The sequence below is a fragment of the Sebastes umbrosus genome, chromosome 14, assembly GCF_015220745.1.
Source record: "Sebastes umbrosus isolate fSebUmb1 chromosome 14, fSebUmb1.pri, whole genome shotgun sequence".
Taxonomy (NCBI): Eukaryota; Metazoa; Chordata; class Actinopteri; order Perciformes; family Sebastidae; genus Sebastes; species Sebastes umbrosus.
The window spans coordinates 31720742-31741139 of NC_051282.1; the positions used below are offsets into that span (position 1 = coordinate 31720742).

At 40.1% G+C, this 20398-nt stretch overlaps 1 protein-coding gene across 3 annotated transcripts; it reads left to right on the plus strand.

Moving 5' to 3' along the window:
* Positions 1–495: 495 nt before the first annotated feature.
* Positions 496–19073, plus strand: nlk1 (nemo-like kinase, type 1). Of its 3 annotated transcripts, XM_037792965.1 has the most exons (13): positions 496–1293; positions 1604–1672; positions 3405–3820; positions 4604–4733; positions 4826–4881; positions 5298–5404; positions 7119–7204; positions 8823–9032; positions 10099–10200; positions 11574–11660; positions 11753–11951; positions 12046–12139; positions 13211–19073. In XM_037792965.1, the coding sequence occupies exons 3-13, from the start codon at positions 3513–3515 to the stop codon at positions 13257–13259; spliced, it is 1428 nt and encodes a 475-aa protein (XP_037648893.1). In that variant the 5' UTR covers positions 496–1293; positions 1604–1672; positions 3405–3512; the 3' UTR covers positions 13260–19073. The 3 variants fall into 3 exon arrangements, with proteins under 3 accessions (XP_037648893.1, XP_037648892.1, XP_037648894.1); XM_037792964.1 differs by lacking the exon at positions 1604–1672; XM_037792966.1 differs by lacking the exon at positions 1604–1672 and having other exon boundaries at positions 496–1036.
* The last annotated feature ends 1325 nt before the right edge of the window (positions 19074–20398 follow it).

Genomic DNA, 20398 nt, shown 5'->3' on the forward strand with positions numbered 1-20398 from the left:
CTTGTACTGCAGTAGAGGATGTGTAGTAGTACTAGTAGTACTTGTAGTACTTGTACTGCAGTAGAGGATGTGTAGTAGTACTTGTAGTACTAGTAGAGGATGTGTAGTAGTACTAGTAGTACTTGTACTGCAGTAGAGGATGTGTAGTAGTACTAGTAGTACTTGTAGTACTAGTAGAGGATGTGTAGTAGTACTAGTAGTACTTGTAGTACTAGTAGAGGATGTGTAGTAGTACTAGTAGTACTTGTAGTACTAGTAGAGGATGTGTAGTAGTACTAGTAGTACTTGTAGTACTAGTAGAGGATGTGTAGTAGTACTAGTAGTACTTGTAGTACTAGTAGAGGATGTGTAGTAGTACTAGTAGTACTTGTAGTACTAGTAGAGGATGTGTAGTAGTACTAGTAGTACTTGTAGTACTAGTAGAGGATGTGTAGTAGAGAACCTCCTCCAGTGCTAACTCGGCGCTAACAGCTAACGTTAGCATTAGCATTAGCATGTTTCCAGCAGCAGTCGACCCTCCCCCTCCTGGTCCTCTCACCGGCTCCTCCAGCTCCTCCTCCCGGACCAGCAGCACCAGAGAACCCGCTAGCTGCTGTTAGAGATCTCTAACGTAACGCTGAACATTAGTTGCACACTAGCGGAGCTGCCTGGATGAGACTCATCCATCCAGAACTCACAACGAGCCGTCTTTATGGAGCTTCTGCCCGGAGGATCAGCAGCTGATGGACGGCTAGCTGCTAGCTGCTAGCTGCTAGCTGTTAGCCTAGCAGCGGAGCTAGCTGCAGCTAGCTGTTAGCTGCTCGGCTAGCCGGGAAGCAGCTCCGCTACAGCCGCAAACAACGACGCTTCTATCGGCCTTTATGAGAGTAGTCTCCGTGCCATGCCGTGTTTAATCTAACCGAGCTGCTGTTTGTACGTTTCATTACGGTATTCGGTGTTTACAGGATGCAGGCCGCCGAGCCGAGTCGAGCCGAGAGATGTGGGTCATCAGCGGGTTAGCATGTTAGCATCGGTAGCATGCTAGCACCAACAGCTGGTTAGCATTAGCATTAGCATCGCAGCTAGCTGGCTTTTATTTATTTATCAGCCATTTAAATCATTAAAAAAGGCAATAACTTTAATGTTCTTGCGAGTGTGGGTGAGCATTAATCTGCTGCTCGAGTGTCTGAAGTCAACATCGAGTGGAACATTTAATTTTATTAGATTTGGGGTGATTCGTCGCTGGAGCATCGTCAGCTAGCTGAAGCTAACCGACTGAGCAGCTCCACTAATCAACTAATCAACCAGTTAAAGGTAACTAAACTGTCTGTTAATCACATCACACTGGGTCACATCGTTTCACCAGTTTATGTGAGCTTTAATCATCATATTTCAGTTGTTTTGTACATGTTTATTTATTTATATTTGCTCTATATTTCCCTCATTAATCTGTATTCTTTACTCTTTAATCACATTACCTGCATTAACACAGTAACTCTATTATAGTGACAGTTTCTGTTGTAGTTCTGGTGGCTAGACTATCACTTTACTGTTGTGTTTCTATTATGTTTCTTTTCCATCCATCCATCCATCCATCCATCTAGATAGATAGATAGATAGATAGATAGATAGATGTACTTTATTGAAGCTAACCGAGCAGCTCCACTAATCAACTGATCAACCAGGTTAAAAGGTAATTAAACAGTCTGTTGATCACTGGGTCTGTCCGTCACATTCAGGGGCTTGTTGCACCAGTTTATGTGAGCTTTAATCATCATATTTCTGCTGTTTTGTACATGTTTATTTATTTATATTTGCTCAATATTTCCCTCAGTAATCTGTAATTGGCTACAGCCTTAATGCAGAATCTGCATTTGTTCATATTTATCTTCAATCTGTATTTTCCATCAACCATAGTAGTCATTATTTATACCTTTTTAAGCACCTTACCTCCATTAACTTATTATAATGACAGTTTCTGTAGTAGTTCTGGTGGCTATATTATCACTTCACTGTTGTGTTTCTATTATGTTTTTATTCTTTATTCATGTTTATCTATCTATATAGATAGATCCACTAATCAACCAGGTTAAAAGGTAACTAAACAGTCTGTTAATCACTGGGTCTGTCCGTCACATTCAGGGCCTTGTTGCACCAGTTTATGTGAGCTTTAATCATCATATTTCTGCTGTTTTTTACATATTTATTTATTTATATTTGCTTATATATTTTCCTCAGTAATTTTCTTTGTTTATTTATTTTGCACAATTCAAGACTATACTATATAACAAAAAAAAAGAATAATATACATTGCAGGAAGAGGCAAAAAACCCACTGGGCTTATCTGAAGCCTCCACCTAGAGACAATATTAATATAAAGAAATAATAATGGTGATAACAAACAATTAGGACAAGATATATATATATAATAGCAATACAGTAAATATATATATATATATAAAAAAAATAAGTGTGTTGCGTGGAAGTGTATGGTTAGTGTTTGTGAGGAGGATATTGATTTAAATATCTAATCTGTATTCTTTGCACTGTTTTTACTTTTTAATCACTTTAAAATAACTTGCTACAGCCTTATGCACAATCTGCATTTTGTATTTGTTCATATTTATCTTCAATCTGTATTTTCCATCATCCATAGTAGTCATTATTTATACTCTTTAATCACATTACCTGCATTAACACATTAACTCTATTATAGTGACAGTTTCTGTTGTATTTCTGGTGGCTAGACTATCACTTTACTGTTGTGTTTTTACTATGTTTCTATTCTTTATTCCTGTGTTTATCAGTGTTTATCTAGCTATAGATAGATAGATAGATAGATAGATAGATAGATAGATAGATAGATAGATGTACTTTATTGATCCCAAATTGGGGAATTAGTGTTTAACAGCAGCAGGTTATCCAGGCAATGTGCAGGAACAGTATATGAAATGTACATGTCAACACTAGAGAAATATATCCATAGAATGCAAAATATAAAGAATACTAACACTTAAAATATACCCAGTTACTACAGCTAGCATAAAAAAAATCAAAATTATAAACATGGAATAACCCTCTATAGACATTAGCAAAGTGTGCAGCAAAGTTACTGTGTTTTGTCCTTTAATAAAAAGTAATTGAAAAAAAGTAAATGTGCAAAATTCAACATGTGCATTATTACAGACTGAAACAGGATGGAGTCTGGTTGAGACAGAAACTGTAGAGCTGAGAGTTCTCTGTTAGACGAGGTGAGGTGTTAAAGAGAGTTCAGATTTTCTGTATCGATGCTTGTGACAGTGAAGCTGAATCAGTCTGTTACATCTATTTCTATCTATCTGTACGTCTCTACACATTATTAATCTTGCTTGTTAACATCTTTATCTCTTCTAAACTACCTGTGATTGTCTCCTCTGTATACGCAGGAATCTACGGGATCATGCTGAGTGTGGAGCCGTGTTTCCTCCACGCCTAGCCGCCGCTTGGTGCAAACACAGTGGACAGTTTCTTGGGGGGTTTTGGCAAGAGGAGTGATGGCATTTCACGGCGCAGGCCGGCAGACCGTCTGTGGAGACTTGTTTCCGGGCTCTGAGCTGGGCCACAAGTATTTCTGTGTCAACTCGTCTTGCGGAGCCCCGTCCACGGGCCTCAGCGCCACGCCGTGCCTGACCGGACCCACCGCCCCGGCCGGGACCCCTCGTCACCCGACGGCTCTCGGAGGGAGCGCCGGCGGCGGAGCGGCGGTGCCTCAGCCCTACAGCAACCCGGCCAGCGAGGTGCCCAGCCCTGCAGAGATGGAGCCAGATCGCCCCATCGGTTATGGCGCATTCGGCGTTGTCTGGTAAACAAACATTATTACTTACTATACCGGTGTTTTGCATGATTTTAAAGTGTAACTTTTTACACATATAAATTATTTTTTATTGCCAGGTTGTAACCTTTACCTAAAAAATTTGACCTTCCGTGACTTTCTGGGTTTCCTCTCTCAGCCTGTAGACTGCTTTTAATGTGATGAACCCGGGCCGTTTATACCGGGAAATCCAACGGATGTGACGTCATGCACGCTCGCGAGTGCCTTTATTTTCAGCTCCGCTTACGAGGCTAACAGTGTGCAACCATAGCTAATGTTTGGTTAGAAATGGTGCCCATTAACGCCAATAAACGACCAGCTCCTACTACAACTCAGACTCCAACCCAAACTCCACGGAGGCACTAAAAAAACTAAGTTATATCTGGTGAAGCTAAAGTCTTGTAAAACAGGAATGTGACCGACGTTGGGAGAAAACTAGGACCAACATCGACCGGGCCTTCGATTCATGTAAGGACCTTCGTTTACGAGCACAAGCGCGCAACAAGACACTGACTGTCGTTGACTTAACGGCCACAGGTGCCACTATTAACAAGCAATTTCTGATTCTTACATAGAGACAAAACAACTCACAATACGCAAACACTGATCTTACATTTTTTTAAATGCTTGTTTTGTCTGAGCAGCAGTCCAAGATTAATTATCAGCAATAATCGGCACCCAAGTATGGTGATGGTATCGACTCAGGAGATGCGTGAATCGTCCCAGCCCTGTTATATTTTGTGTCTAAGCTTCCTGTTTCTCGATGTCTTGCAGGTCCGTTACGGATCCACGTGACGGTCGCAAAGTGGCGCTGAAGAAGATGCCGAATGTCTTCCAGAACCTGGTCTCCTGTAAGAGGGTCTTCAGAGAGCTGAGGATGCTGTGCTTCTTCAAACACGACAACGTAAATGACGAGACGAAGACGAAGAAACGTGGTGTTAGTGTAGTCGACGGGGATCGAAGTTGGACTAAATGTTTGTTTCTGTGTCCCTGCAGGTTCTGTCAGCTCTGGACATTCTGCAGCCGCCACAGATCGACTGCTTCGAGGAAATGTATCCTTCTTTATTTATTTATATATATGTATATGAAAAAAAACAATCACAGCCTAATGGGTTTAATATCACCAACATATAGACAGTATTTACTTCCATTTCCAGCACACCTTCTCACTGATGACTCCCTCATGTCTTCTGTCCCACTTTCTCTTCTTTTAATTGTCCTCTTTCACTTAATTTAGCCGCTCACGCTCTCCGGTCTAAATCCAGCTCATCGCTGCAGATGTGACGCCGGCCACCAGTGAATATTATTACAACATGACATCTTTCTTTTTGTCTATTTATTGATACTTGTTCAGCAAACCCTACAGAAACGAGACCTGTGCTCAGAGATGCATCGTGTTCATGTAGGCGGAGGTCAGTCCGTGTGTGTGTGAGCTTTTTATTTTCCTTGACAGCGAACTTCCCCGCAGCTACGTGATAACGGAGCTGATGCAGAGCGACCTCCACAAAGTGATCGTGTCTCCTCAGCCTCTCACCACCGACCACATCAAGGTCTTCCTCTATCAGATCCTCCGAGGTGAGCGCACGCTGTTGGCTAACATAACATGATGAACAGTATTTATAGATGTTAAAATATATATCTTTTAGGGCTGTGAATCCATTGAAATATTTAATCACGCATTTTCTATCAGTTCTAAATGAACCTTAAAGGGGGATTTGTCAAGTATTTAATCCTCTTATCAACATGGGAGTGGACAAATTATGCTGCTTTATGTAAATGTATGTATATATTTATTATTATAAATCAATGAACAACACAAAACAATGACAGATATTGTCCAGAAACCCTCACAGGTACTGCATTTAGCATAAAACAATATGCTCAAATCATAACATGGCAAGCTGCAGCCCAACAGGCAACAACAGCTGTCAGTGTGTCAGTGTGCTGACTTGACTATGACTTGCCCCAAACTGCATGTGATTATCATAAAGTGGGCATGTCTGTAAAGGGGAGACTCGTGGGTACCCATAGAACCCATTTACATTCACACATCTGGAGGTCAGATGTCAAGGGACCCCTTTGGACATGGACATGACAGTTTTTCCTCATCTTTTTTTTTTTTATTATTACATTTTTTAGAACTTTTTCGGATTTGTTTTTTTTTTTTTTTTTTTTTTTAATAGACATTTTTCGGATTTTTTTTTTTTTACATTTTTAGACATTTTCGGATTTCTTTATTTTATATTTTTCGGGATTTTTTTCTGACGTTTTTTCTGACAATTTTCAGACATTTTTTCAGTCATTTTTTGGAAATTTTTTCGGACAAAAACCCTCACGCATTCACATATCTGTAGGTCAGAGGTCAAGGGACCCCTTTGAAAATGGACATGACAGTTTTTCCTCGACAAAATTTAGTGTATGTTTTGGAGCGTTATTTAACCTCCTTCATGACCAGCTAGTACGACCTGGTTGGTACCGATGGATTCATCAGGTTTTATGGAGTCATATGATACCAGGATCTTCACCCTAGCTTTAAAACTGAGCCACAACAACCTAAAATCACAAGTTGCGTTAATGCGTTAAAGAAATTAGTGGCGTTAAAATTAATTAGCATTAACGTGTTATTATCACGTTAACTTTGACAGCTCTATTTATTCATTATGTTGTCATAAAGTCCTGCATTTATTTCCACAATAATGGGGGGAAAATGTTTCACCTTTACAAAATGTTTTTTCAGACTCAAAAGTGAAATTCGTCCTCTGAATTTTGACTGTTATTGACTTGTAAGATTGTCCTCAGCAGCATCAGATAAAAGGGGTCTCAAACTACCAACATCGGGTCTAGATCCGACCGAAGAGTCCATTTCTAAAGCCCCCTAGACTTCCCCAGACAATTTTTATTTTAAGAACAATCCTTTGATTTCTAGAAAAGCTTTACAATCAGAGCCTAGAAATAGAAATCAAAATAATCACTTTGACCAACAGTGCTGTGATTTACCACAATGCAGCTGACACTAAAATGTCTCTTTCTAAACCTTAAAGACGCGTTGACCTACCTGTCGGACAGACGGTTTAAAGAGCAGCTGTTTTCTAGAGTTTAATCTATTTTATCTAAATACAACCTGAAGCTTCGTTTCTCTACTAAACATGCTGGTTGGAGCGACGGGTATGAGGTCGAGAGGACGCAGCGTTTTAGATGAAACATTTTAGTGGCCGGCCGGTGAGTTTGAGATTAACGAGAGAATGAACCGTTGATGATTGTTGTAGTTGTTGTTGGTTTTGTGGCTCAGGTCTGAAGTACCTGCACTCTGCTGGGATCCTGCACCGGGACATCAAACCTGGAAACCTGCTGGTCAACAGCAACTGTCTGCTCAAGGTAACACCTGGAATTTAGCTTTTAGTCATTAGCTTTATATATAACGCTTCCAAAACTGTCAAAATCCCAGAAATCCTACCAGGAGAAACGCCTCTCGGTGTGTTCCCCAACCAGACGCAAGAAGTCAGTTTGACTTCTACACATTCTGTTACATTAAAGGAACTGTATGTAAGTTTTAACATGTATAAACGTGTTTTAAATCTTTTTATTGCCAACGTGTGAACAGGTTGTAACTTAACCTAAAACATGAGACCTTCCGTGACTTTCTGGGTTTCCTCTCTCAGCCTGTAACCGGTTCAATGTGAAGAATGGGGGATGTTTTTTCTGGAAAATCCAACAGATCATCAGACTTGTGGGCGTCATGCACGCTCCAGTAGATTGTTTGCGATGTGAAGCCAAAGTGCTTACACTGTACGTGTAAAATAGAAAACACATCATGGCCCGTCGCTGCTACGGACCGTTCTGGCTGTTGACAGTTGTCAATAAACTCGGGTTTGTAAAGCTCTGAGGCAGGTAAAGTTTGTTTGCTAGCAGAGGTCTGTACGGGCCGTGGTGTTTTTTCTATTTTACACGTAGAGTGTGAGCACTCAGGTCGTGGCTAACGATGCACATAAATCGTGAGCTTTGGCTTCACATCGCAAACGATCTACTCGTACAGTAGGAGCAGGAAGTACACAACAACATTTCTAAAATCTTGCAGTGAATGCCCGGCTTTAATCGGTCCTCGTTCCCGCCCTGTACACTGCACGGCAGCTGAAATTCGGTACGACTCTAAAATGAGTCGTGCGGCTCAGAATTCGGGCCAGAAACAGGTTAACATCGTACAGTGTATGTCCGGCTTTAGGTCGGCGTTAGACAGTGTATGTCCGGCTTTAGGTCGGCGTTAGACGGTGTATGGCCGGCTTTAGGTCGGCGTTAGACAGTGTATGTCCGGCTTTAGGTCGGCGTTAGACAGTGTATGTCCGGCTTTAGGTCGGCGTTAGACAGTGTATGTCCGGCTTTAGGTCGGCATTAGACGGTGTATGGCCGGCTTTAGGTCGGCGTTAGACAGTGTATGTCCAGCTTTAGGTCGGCATTAGACGGTGTATGGCCGGCTTTAGGTCGGCGTTAGACGGTGTATGGCCGGCTTTAGGTCGGCGTTAGACGGTGTATGGCCGGCTTTAGGTCGGCGTTAGACGGTGTATGGCCTGCTTTAGGTCGGCGTTAGCTCTGATCGTTGAAGATTGTTTTGAGAAGTGATTTTAGAAGATTTGACTGATTCTGCAGCATCAAGATCTTCATGCGGGGAGGTCGCTGGTCATTACATGTATGACAATCGCAGCATATATCAGTTTAGCATTAGAATTAATGTAGTTTAAAATCCAGATGTGCTTGTTCACCCGAGGGCTACCTGGTTGATCCTGCCAGTAGCATACGCTTGTCTCAAAGATTAAGCCATGCAAGTCTAAGTACACACGGCCAGTACAGTGAAACTGCGGATGGCTCATTAAATCAGTTATGGACTGATGTCACAACAGGAAACACGTGGTGATAATCTACAGCGTTAGAAACAAGAAACATATTTTTGTTTTTGTTTGAAAAACGTCCCTCAACATGATTTACTTATCTGCGTTTTTAGATTTGTGACTTCGGCTTGGCGCGGGTGGAGGAACCCGACCCGACCCGTCACATGACCCAGGAGGTGGTGACGCAGTACTACAGGGCGCCGGAGGTGCTGATGGGCTGCAGGCACTACGGCTCGGCCATCGACGTCTGGTCGGTGGGCTGCATCTTCGCGGAGCTGCTGGGACGACGCATCCTCTTCCAGGCTCAGAGCCCCATTCAGCAGGTGAGGTCAGGGTGACGTCCGTCCGTCCGTCTGTCCGTCCGTCTGCTGATGCAACGTGGGCTGCGTGTTGTGAGAAAGTTGCCGCTGTCAGCTCCCGTGCAGTCTCCTGGTTTCCACGTGTTTCTAGCTGCAACTACTGATCAGTTTTATTGATTAATCCTTCTATAAAATGGTAGTAATGTTATTCCCAGAGCCCAATGTGATGTTTCATATATTACTTTCTCTGCTGAACAAAAGTCTAAAATATGATAAGAAAGAAAGAAAAGCAGCAAATCAGAGAATATGGGCGTTGTTTAGTCCAGGGGTCAGCAACCTTTACTATCAAAAGAGCCCTTTTAGGCAAATCTGTCTGGAGCCGCAAAACATGTGATCATTGTGATGAAGGAAACACAGTTTATAGTCTAAGTATATAGTATATAAGTCTAATGCAGTGAGGGCCAAAGAGACAATGTACTACGGAGTATTAGGGCCACATTGAGGGAAAAAACATCTGAGATTTACAGAATAAAGTCAGAATAATACGGGAATAAAGTCATAACTTAACAAGATAAAAAGAAAATAGCACGTAAAATAGCTACTTAATAATATTACGACTTAATTCTCATAATACTACGACTTTTTTGTCTTAGACCTATGACTTTATTCTCTAAATCTCAGATTTATTTTTCTCCTCAATGTGGTCCTAATACTCCGTCGTACCAAAGACCTACAACAATGATCAATAAAAATGAAAATGTAAACAAAAAACAGTTATTCATTTCCATTTTTAAAACTCCACAGGGAGCCTCTGGAGAGGAGCTGAAGAGACGCAGGTTGCTGACCTCTGGTTTTAGTTTGATAAATTGATTATTAATACACTTGTGCCGCTCATATCTTTATCAAACTTGCAGTTAATGTTAGTGGACTAGTTCAGCACGTAGGAGGAGCTGTAGACTGTTAAAGGATCAGTATGTAGCAGGTATACAGGACCATACAGCTGCTTTACATCATGTGAGGAAAGAGCACTTTACCAGAAGGCTTCAGTCTTTAACCCCCCCCCCCACCCTTCCCTCGTTGTATCCTCCAGCTGGATCTGATCACAGACCTGCTGGGAACGCCTCCTCTGTCGGCCCTGGCGTCGGCCTGCGAGGGAGCCAGAGCCCACATCCTGAGGGGGCCGCACAAACCGGTACGTGACTGTGTGGTCCAGCAGCTCCCACTGCATCCACCAACACTACCAACAAAAACACTCAACATGTTCCACAGAGGAGACGCTGCAGGAACGCTGCAGGAACGCTGCAGGAACGCTGCAGGAACGCTGCAGGAACGCTGCAGGAACGCTGACTCACCTTTAGCTTCCAAATCTGAAATATCTTTAGCTTCCAACATGTGAAGGCAGCTAAAATAAAATTTTAGTGTCATTAATGTCGACAACTTGAAGCTCCAACATGTGAAAGCTAGCTGAGCAAGCAGAAGATATGACATGTTGATTCATCTTTTTCATTTTTATTTACACACATCAAGTAAAATCTGAAACCTCGACCCGATTTTCAAGCTGATATGTTTCCAAACTACCCCAAGTGATGAGTTCAAGTACCTCGGGGTCTTGTTCGCGAGTGAAGGGACAATGTAACGTGAGATTGGAGACGGAGAATCGGAGCAGCAGGGGCGGTATTGCATTCGCTTTACCGCACCGTTGTGACGAAAAGAGAGCTGAGCCGGAAGGCAAAGCTCTCGATCTACCGGTCAATCTTCGTTCCTACTCTCACCTATGGTCATGAGGGCTGGGTCAGGACCCACAGAGCTAGATCGCGGGTACAAGCGGCTGAAATGGGTTTCCTCAGGAGGGTGGCTGGCGTCTCCCTTAGAGATAGGGTGAGAAGCTCAGTCATCCGTGAGGGACTCGGAGTAGAGACGCTGCTCCTTTGCGTTGAAAGGAGCCAGCTGAGGTGGTTCGGGCATCTGGTGAGTATGCCCCCTGGGCGCCTCCCTTGGGAGGTGTTCCAGGCACGACCAGCTGGGAGGAGGCCACAGGGAAGACCCAGGACTAGGTGGAGAGATTAGATCTCAACACTGGCCTGGGAACGCCTCGGGATCCCCCAGTCAGAGCTGGTTAATGTGGCCCGGGAAAGGGAAGTTTGGGGTCCCCTGCTGGAACTGTTGCCCCCGCGACCCGATCCCGATAAGAGGTTGAAGATGAGTGAGAGATGTTTCCAAATTTAACCCTTAAAATAAAAAAACATAATATCTAGAGCACCCAATCTGCTCTTAAAAACGATGTGCATAGTTCAAATAACTAAACCTAACTCTTTTGGATGTTTTATTTAGTAACATGTTATGAAGAAACATGCTCGTTTTTTGTATTTATTTTTTTATTTATGACTCACGTAGAGGAAAATGTCTGTTTTTATAAACATCTGTATACGTGTGGACGAGGCCTTCGACAGCATGTCTGTGGATACGACACATGATGGGATGTGAGGTGTCCAATTCGGCAGCAGATTTTCAGAAAGACGACGACGATGACGGAAACTATTTCTTTCTTTCTGTATTATTTCCCAGCCGTCGCTGTCGGTGCTCTACATGCTGTCTGACGGAGCCACTCACGAGGCGGTGCACCTGCTCTGTCGGATGTTGGTCTTTGACCCGGTGAGTTCAGACGCCGACACAGATTGTTGTTTTAGTTGACGGAATGAAAAGTCTCGTGTTAGTAACTTCTTCTTCTGTGTTTTTATCTGAAGGCTAAACGCATCTCCGGCAGCGACGCCCTCTCCCACCCGTACCTGGACGAAGGGCGTCTGCGCTACCACACCTGCATGTGTCAGTGCTGCTACTCCGTTCCCAGCGGGCGAGTCTACACCCGCGACTTTGAGCCGGTCGCCGAGCGGCCGTTCAGCCACAGCTACGAGAATAGCCTGCTGTCTGTGTGGCAGGGAAAAGGTACGCTGCCGCCGTCACTTCCTGCTGTAACTAAACGCTGTTTGTTAGCTGCGTGTGTGAGTCCTGATGTGCTGACGTCCCGTTTTGTGTCCAGAGTTGATCCATCGCTTCATCACGGAGCACCAGCAGGGCAAACGAGTGCCGCTGTGCATCAACCCTCAGAGCGCTGCCTTCAAGACCTTCATCAGGTGAGAGACACGCTGCTTCTGTCACATCATCGCTCTTCTGAATAAAGCTGTAATGATCATTAAAGGTACCAGAGGTGGGGAAAAAATCTATTCACCAATGTATCGCGATTTTGAAACAGATGTTTTAACACCAGAATGGATATATCTGCTTCATCTGAGTCTATGTGGAGGTAGAAGGAAGTTACCGCTTTTATTGTGGTAGTCTGAGTAACGTGACGTCATATCTTTTATTGTGGTAGTCTGAGTAACGTGACGTCATATCCGTTCCGTATCCGTCAACCAAAACAAAGCTCAGAGAGTGTAAAACGTTGGAGGGTCGTCGTGGATACGACCTGCACCCTCACATGTTAAATCCAGCGTGGTAAACACTACACATCCAGTAAAGGATGGAAACACTTTGGGTTTCACACATTGACAGGACAAGCAGAGCTAGACAGAGCAGAGCTAAAGCTGCATGCTAACTTCTGAAAAAATGCCAAAATATGTCCGAAAAATGTTCAAACAAAAGTCAGAAATATGTCAGAAAAAAGGCCGATATGTCTGAATAAAAGGCTGAAAAATGTCTGCAAAATATCCCCCAAAAAAAGGTGCGAAAAAGTTAGCAGGAAACGTTATGGTATGGCGGTAACGTTATGGTATGGCGGTAACGTTATGGTATGGCGGTAACGTTATGGTATGGCGGTAACGTTATGGTATGGAGGTAACGTTATGGTATGGCGGTAACGTTATGGTATGGCGGTAACGTTATGGTATGGCGGTAACTTTGTGGTGGAGCCGGCTGTCGCTCTCGTCTCCGTGGTCAAATGGGCCGACGCAACAACCGTAGAGCACCCAGATACTGACATTAGTACTGGCAAAAACCAGAATATTTTGTGCATATTTTGTGCAGTCCCGCTAGCGATACCTTGGCTTTGGGTATCTGCAGATACCGAGTACCGATCCAAAATCATTTAGTGCATGCCCAGCTTTAGTCAGATAGAAACCAAAACGTTCCCCTTTAAGACTCCGTCACTTTCACAGCTGGATGAATGTTCGCTGCTCCACATCTGAACCATGTTCTTGTGTCCTCAGGTCGACCGCGTGGCACTCCTCCAAGGTGTCCAGGAAGGAGGAGAGATGAACGGTCCTCCTCTTCCTCTCGAGGAGCGACAGCAGAGTCTGAGGAAGGATTTCATTGACCGTGAAAATACAGAAGAGTTTGGGTCCTTTTTCTTTTTGTTTTCTTTTTGGCGAGACGCTGAGTGGGGGGGGAACGACACTCCCAAAACGAGGAGGTGAAAACAGCTGACCCTCCCGAGCTCCTCCTGAACACCCTCGTCTTTATTTCATCCTACAAATCTACAATATGAAAACTACCGCTTCACTTCTTCTAAACGACCCAAACAGCTGATGCTCCAGGCGTTTTTTTCCGGTGCTGAATTTAAAAAAAAAAAAAAAAAAAGCTGCTGCTGAAGTTGCTCGAGGAGGAACCAGAACGAGGAACTCGGTACTAGAGTGGATTTTCCCTCCATGTTAGTAGAGACATTAAGAGATAATGGTTTTAATTGTTTGGTAGAATCGTTGCTTAGTTGATTTGTTTGAAGTCATTCCAGCCCTGTGCAATATGGTTTAATTTAGACGGGCGGTGGAACACGTACGACCACGTACCGGATCAGTGCTCCCAAACACGACCCGCCAAACATCACAACACCGTTAACCGCCAAACACCGCCAAGGTTTTCTCTCTCTCCTTTTTTTTTCTGTACTGCATTTGAACACATCACTCACTGTGTTTTCACCGCGTGGCGACGCGGCGGTAATAATGCAATCTAACAGATGTAGCAGGTTATAACCACAGCTCCCCCCCCCCGGTGTTTCTCCTCATACAGTTAGCTCTGTTCTTTTATTTTATCGCGGCTTCTTTTATCCTCACAGTGATTGACGTCTGGTCCTCGATCAGTGTTGTTTTATTCACCTTTAGAAAATAATTTAATCAGGACACGAAACAGGAACTCAAGTTTTTAACGTCTGACGTCAACAGACTGTTTGATCGCAAACTCTTTTATTTTGAAAGTTATGACAGGAAAGTGACGGCGTATCAAGGCCATCGTAGTTTACAAAGATTAATAAATTATGGAGCCAAGGACAGGGGGGGTAATATTCAGAGAAAAAACTCTGATTAAAGTTGAAAATGTACGAGAACCAACTCGCACATTTACGAGAAAAAAAAGAATATTGTCAGAAATTAAAGTGGTAAATTTACGAGGAAAAAACACAAATTTATTAGGAAGATAATTTAATATTCTCTGAGTTTGAAATTGTAAATTTACAAGAAAAAAACTTATAAATTTATGTGAAAAAAATAATATTCTCTGAGATTAAAGTGGTAAATTTAAGGGTAAAAACTCGGAAGAATTGTGTTGTTTTTTTTGTCGAGGAACCATCGCTTCACTTTGCAGCGTTGGATCAATCTCATCTTTATAATCTCAAAGAATATTAATTATTTTTCTTATAAATTGACCACGTTATTGTCGGAGAATATCCAAGTTTTTGTGAGTTTTTTTGTCATAAATTTAAGAATTTAATCTCGTAAATTTGTGAGTTTTTTTCCTCTGAATATGACGCCCGTCCCCCGGCTCTGTAAATATATATTTTTAAACCTACAATGGCCCGAAGATGCCGCTGTAAAAAAGTGTTCTGCAGATAGAAAGATGCCAAATTCACAAATATTTGGCAGCTCTTTTTGTTTTCTTCTTCTTTTCTCCATCTCGACTTGTTTTTATTTCCCTGCCGACCTCCTCGGCCTCCTCGACCTTTTGTCCCACCGGCGGAGAGAGAGAAACAGGAAGCGACGATGCTTTCTCTTTTTGTGTGTTAAATTTCTTAATTTATTGAGTGTTTGATGAAGAGTGTGTGTCTCCACCCTGTTTTAGTTTTACCTCAAAACCCCAGAAACGAACTGATGTGTGCACATCTGTAAAGTGAAACCCTCCCGTCACAACTTTAACGTCATTCCTCCGGATTCTTCTTCTTTTACCTCGTGCTCGCTCCTCGCCGCTCGCCTCTCGCCCCGCCGCTCAGAATCAGTGTGAGGTTTTTAGACAGAAGGATGTCGTCGGTAAAATGCTGCTGTTTTATTTAGTTTTTTTTTTTTTTTTATTACTTCCTGTTTTAGTTTCAGGCTCAGGTGTCCCGTTTATAGACTATGAATTGTACAAAGCCACATTTTAAGGATGCGCCGGTATTGATCCTGCTTTGGATTATCAGTAAATAACCGTATCAGATTCTACACTGTAAGAAGTTTAGCAGAAGATGTGAGAAGATTTCTGACTTTGATATCAAACACACAGGTGACTAAATGTAGAAAAGTGAACATACTGGTGGATTTTACATGTTTAACTCTTTAACTACAAACTCACCAGATCATCCTGGAAGTTTTAGTTCAGTGAACGTGAACGTGCAAAGACTCAACTAACCAATCTTTTTATTCTTTAATAGTTTGGTCCAAAAACATCCAAAGACGTTCAGTTTACTGCAAGAAAATATTCAGATTTCAGAAGCAGGAAGTGAACTTTTGACCCTTTTACTGAAATAGTTGGTGATTTAAATATTCTGTCTATCAACAAGTCGACTGATGGGTTCAGCTCCAGAGTCCATGTAGATGTAGGAGTCCACGGTGGTGCGTTCAAAGACACTCCGACTTTTTAAAACAGATTTTTCCAATATGGAAATTCTAGCCCAGAAAAAATTAGAACCAAAATAAAAACAAGAATATTTTGAAGTAAAAAAAAAAAAAAAAATGTAGGTTTAATGAAATAAACAAAAGAAAATGCAAATTAAGTAAAAAAAAAAAATATATATATATATATATATATATATATATATATATATATTATAATTTTTTTTATAAAATTGGCAAGTTTTTGTCTCCCCATTTCAGATTATTATTCCATGTTTGTTATGGTTGGGTATCGTTTAAAGAATGACGATACCAGTCCTCTTAAAGTGATACTAATACCAACAGATTACTTCATTTGATAACTTTTTTTCTACTTCATTCAACACAATCATGTGAATTATTCAGTTGCTAAGAAAAAATTTAATATTCTCTGAGAATAAAGTGGTAAATTTACAAGAAAAGAACTCACAAATTTATGAGGAAAAAATTATATTCTTTGAGATTAAAGTGGTAAATTTACCAGAAAAAAACGTACAACTTTATGAGGAAAAAAATTAAATATTATCTGAGATAAAAGCAGTAAATTTAGAGAAAAACTCACAAATTTATGAAGAAAAAAATAAAAAAACAAATAATAAATAAGTGGTAAATTTACGAGAAAAAAAATGTAATATTCGCTGAGAATAAAGTGGTAAATTTACAAGAAAATAACCCATTTTTTTGACAAGGAACTCCATCGCTTCACTTTGCAAGGTTAGATCAGCATCATCTTTATAATCTCAGAGTATTTGAATTTTTTATCTAAATTTCTTTTCTCTGAATATAATCCCCCTCCCGCGGCTCCGTAAATATAATTATTTGAACCTACCATGGCCCTGATACGCAGTGATGAGCTGTTAGCCTCAAAACATTATGAAAACGAGTGTTTCTGTCTGAACTCTTGGCTGCAAAGAGAAATTAAATCATGCAAAAAAAAAACCACATTAAAACGAGTTAATATAAAATTCAGCGTTTCAGTCAAAAACCTGCGAAACACCGAAACACACAAACGTCTGCAGAAAGTTTAACATGTTCACGTTCATGTCCAGACGGATGTTCATCAGTTTGTAGAGAAACCAGTAGAAACGTGAAACCATCAGAAACGTTCGGCCCAGGAACCTTTTTTTTAAGGATCTCAGGAACTTTTGCGACGTTCACCAACAGTTTGTCTCTTCGTGTCTTGCGTTAAACGGCGTCTCTACCCGGCGTCTCTACCCGGCGTCTCTAACCGGCTGTTTGTTTGTTTTTTAACGGTTTTATTTGATCTGAAGCTCCTGAGAACGCGCTGAAGGAACCTCCTGGTTTACTTCCTGTGACTCCACTTCCTGCTTCGTGTGTTTAAGAGGTTGATGAAAGATTTTTTTTTTTCTTGTACATGTCCTGAACCTCCAGCAGGTGGGGCCCCTGATCCTCGGGAGGGCCCCAGAGCGTCCTCGGGGGGGGGGGGGCCCCTGAGCGTACTCGTTGGCCCCCTCCCAGTTTCCTGATGTGTAACCCCTGAAACCTCAGCTCCTCGTCTCCTCCAGGAACACAGCGAGCGTCTCTGTGAGCGGCCGGTCACAGACGACCTGACTTGTATATCTGCATGTGTATATTTATGACCCGTGGCGAGCGTTTGGGTTTGAATGCTGTGCAATTGGTTGAGTTTGTCGGCGATGACGAAAACGTACATTTTGTGGTAATTTTTTTAATTTAATTTTTATCTTTTAGGAAGTGATTTTTATTAGAAGTTTTGTTTTCGTTTGTTGTGATCTGATAAGACTTTTTTTACCAGAGTCGGGAGGACGTTTTGATAATTGTTCCCTAACAACGTGAAAGAAGTGAGTGAACTTCTGCATGCCATCTGCACGCCGATACATCTTTAAAGGAGCCACGTTTCATTAACAGAAGTGTCGCTGCTGAAATGAACTCATCAGTGACGAGTTATCGGTTTGTTTTTGTGTCTTCAAATTACGACTTAATTTCCTCAAACTGCTGAATTAGTTCCCTTCTTCTTAGAATTTCTACGAGAAAAAGTTTCTATAAAACGTCAGGAAATAATTTCCCAAATTTTCTTTAAATGACTTTTATTTTGTCAGATGAAAAGAAAATTTATAAAATAAATAATAAATACTAAATTGAAGATAGTAAACTCTTTGGTGAAGGTTTTGATGGTGGTTTCGGTTTTTTAAATATTTCAGAGACCACTGTCTTTCTTTAATCTGAACAAAAAATGTTCTGAGTACCATTTCAAAATGTTAATAATAATAAATAATAAAGCTTCAGCTAGAAAAGAAACTAATAAAATAAAGTCGTCAGTGAACATTTGGCAGAATCGTTGGTAAATGTTCAAGAAAAAAAGTACAGATTTATGAGGGGAAAAAATGAACTATTCTGTGAGACTTAAGTGGTAAATTTATGAGAAAAACCTACAACTTTGAGGAAAAAAATTGATGTTCTCTGAGATTAAAGTGGTAAATTTACGAGAATTAAAAATCACTAATTTGCGAGAGAAAAATCAAATATTCTCTGAGATTAAATTTACAAGAAAACAACTCAAATTTGAGGAAAAAAATCTATATTCTCTGAGATTAAATTGATAAATCTAAAAGAAAAGTCACAAATTAATTAGGAAAACAATTCAATATTAAAAAATAATTCAGTTTATAAAAGATACGAAACAAACTGCAGAACTTAAAACGATGAGTCGATTTAATTGTTTGTATAAAATAAATTATTAATAAATTCATGCATTTATCACAGAAATAATAGTAATTTGAGGGAATGATTTTGTTAATTTGAAGCTCAAATTTTCTAATTTAGGGAACAAAAGAATCAAAAGTTTTTCTCCTTTTTGGACTTTTTCTTTTCTTTCTTTCTTTCTGTTGTGTTGCGTAGAGATCCTTCAGGTGAGGAACAGATTTTAAACTAGATGACGTCTCTGCAAACTGTTCAGAGATCAGCTGACGAGTCTGATTAAAGCAGAGCGGGACGGACGGACGACGGACAGACGGCTGGTCATCTTTAGAAATTAGACTTGTTTTTCTTCTATGAAAAGAAACTTGATGTTTTTATTATTATTATTATAAATATGAAACTGATGTTTTAAACAGATGTTTTGTCTTCGTTTTAGCAAAAAAGCAGTTTTTGTTTGTTTCTTGACTTGTGTTCCCAACAAATACTTGAATTTCTTAAAAAAAAATGTTTAGAGTTAAAGTAGTGAATGATAAATAAATAAATAAATGGACACTGGATAATATTCCTCTAATGTTCAGACGTCACTTCTTTTCTCATGTTTACCTCAACTAGCTCAGAGCCTTCATAATAATAATAATTATTATTATTAATACCTCTGTTACTAGTAAAAGTCCTGCGTTCACAAAGTACAAAAGTATCAGCATCAAAATGTACTTCAAGTAGTGAAAGTAAAAGTACTCATTCTGCAGATTAATCTGTTATATTATAGTATTCTAATGATTGATGTATTAATGTGTTCATCACTTTAATGCTGCAGCTGGTAAATGTGGAGCTACTTTTAATGACTTTATATACTGCTGCTAGTTTAATCTATAATACATCATTTATTAGATGATTAGATTTTATATTGATAATCTGTGAAGTAACTAAAACTGTCCGATAAATGTTGTGGAGTAGAAGCATAAAAACAACTCACAAATTTATGAGGAAAACATTTATTTTCTCTGAGATTAAAGTTTTGAATTTATAAGAAAAATTTACAAATTTATGAGAGAAATTGTATGTTATCTGAGATTAAAGTCGTAAATTTAAAAGAAAAATTTACAAATTTACAAGGCAAACAAATTAATATTTTTGAGATTAAAGTGGTAAATTTACGAGAAAAAGAATCACAAGTTTATGAGTAAAAAAATAATATTCGCTGAGATTAAAGTGGTAAATTTACAAGAAAATAATTCACAAAATTGAGGAAAAAAAATTATATTCTCTGAGTTTAAAGTGGTACATTTACAAGAAAATAATTTGCAAAATTATGAGGAAAAAATTCAAATATTCTCTGAGATTTAAGTGGTAAATCTACAAAAAAAAATCAAATTTATGAAGAAAAAAATCTATATTCTCTGGGATTAAAGTGGTGAATTTACAAGAAAATTTTACAAATTTACGAGGCAAACAAATTAATATTTGAGTTTAAAGTGATAAATTTACAAGAAAAAAACTCACAAAGTTACGAGAAAAAAATCAATTGTTCTCTGAGACAAAGTGGTAAATTTACAGGAAAATCTCACAAATTTATTAGAAAAACGATTAAATATTCTCTGAGATTAAAGTGGTAAATTTACAAGAAAATAATTAACAAATTAATGAGGAAAACTATTTAATATTCTCTGAGATTAAAGTGTTAAAATTAAGGGAAAAAATATAGTTTAAATCTATAATAATACATCATGTATTAGATGATTAGATTTTATATTAATAATCTGTAAAGTAACTAAAACTGTCAGAGAAAGTACTGTAAAAGTAAAAGAACAGTGTAGAGATGAGTGTGCCCTCCTCCTCCTCCTCCTCCTCCTCCTCTTCCTCTTCCTCTTCCTCTTCCTCCTCCTC

Bases quoted from the DNA above. Each gene is read 5' to 3' on its own strand.
- nlk1 (XM_037792965.1), top strand. From the start codon at position 3,513: ATGGCATTTCACGGCGCAGGCCGGCAGACCGTCTGTGGAGACTTGTTT. The intron at 4,734-4,825 runs GTAAATGACGAG...GTGTCCCTGCAG, and splicing joins GCTTCTTCAAACACGACAAC to GTTCTGTCAGCTCTGGACAT. The intron at 11,952-12,045 runs GTACGCTGCCGC...TTTTGTGTCCAG, and splicing joins GTCTGTGTGGCAGGGAAAAG to AGTTGATCCATCGCTTCATC.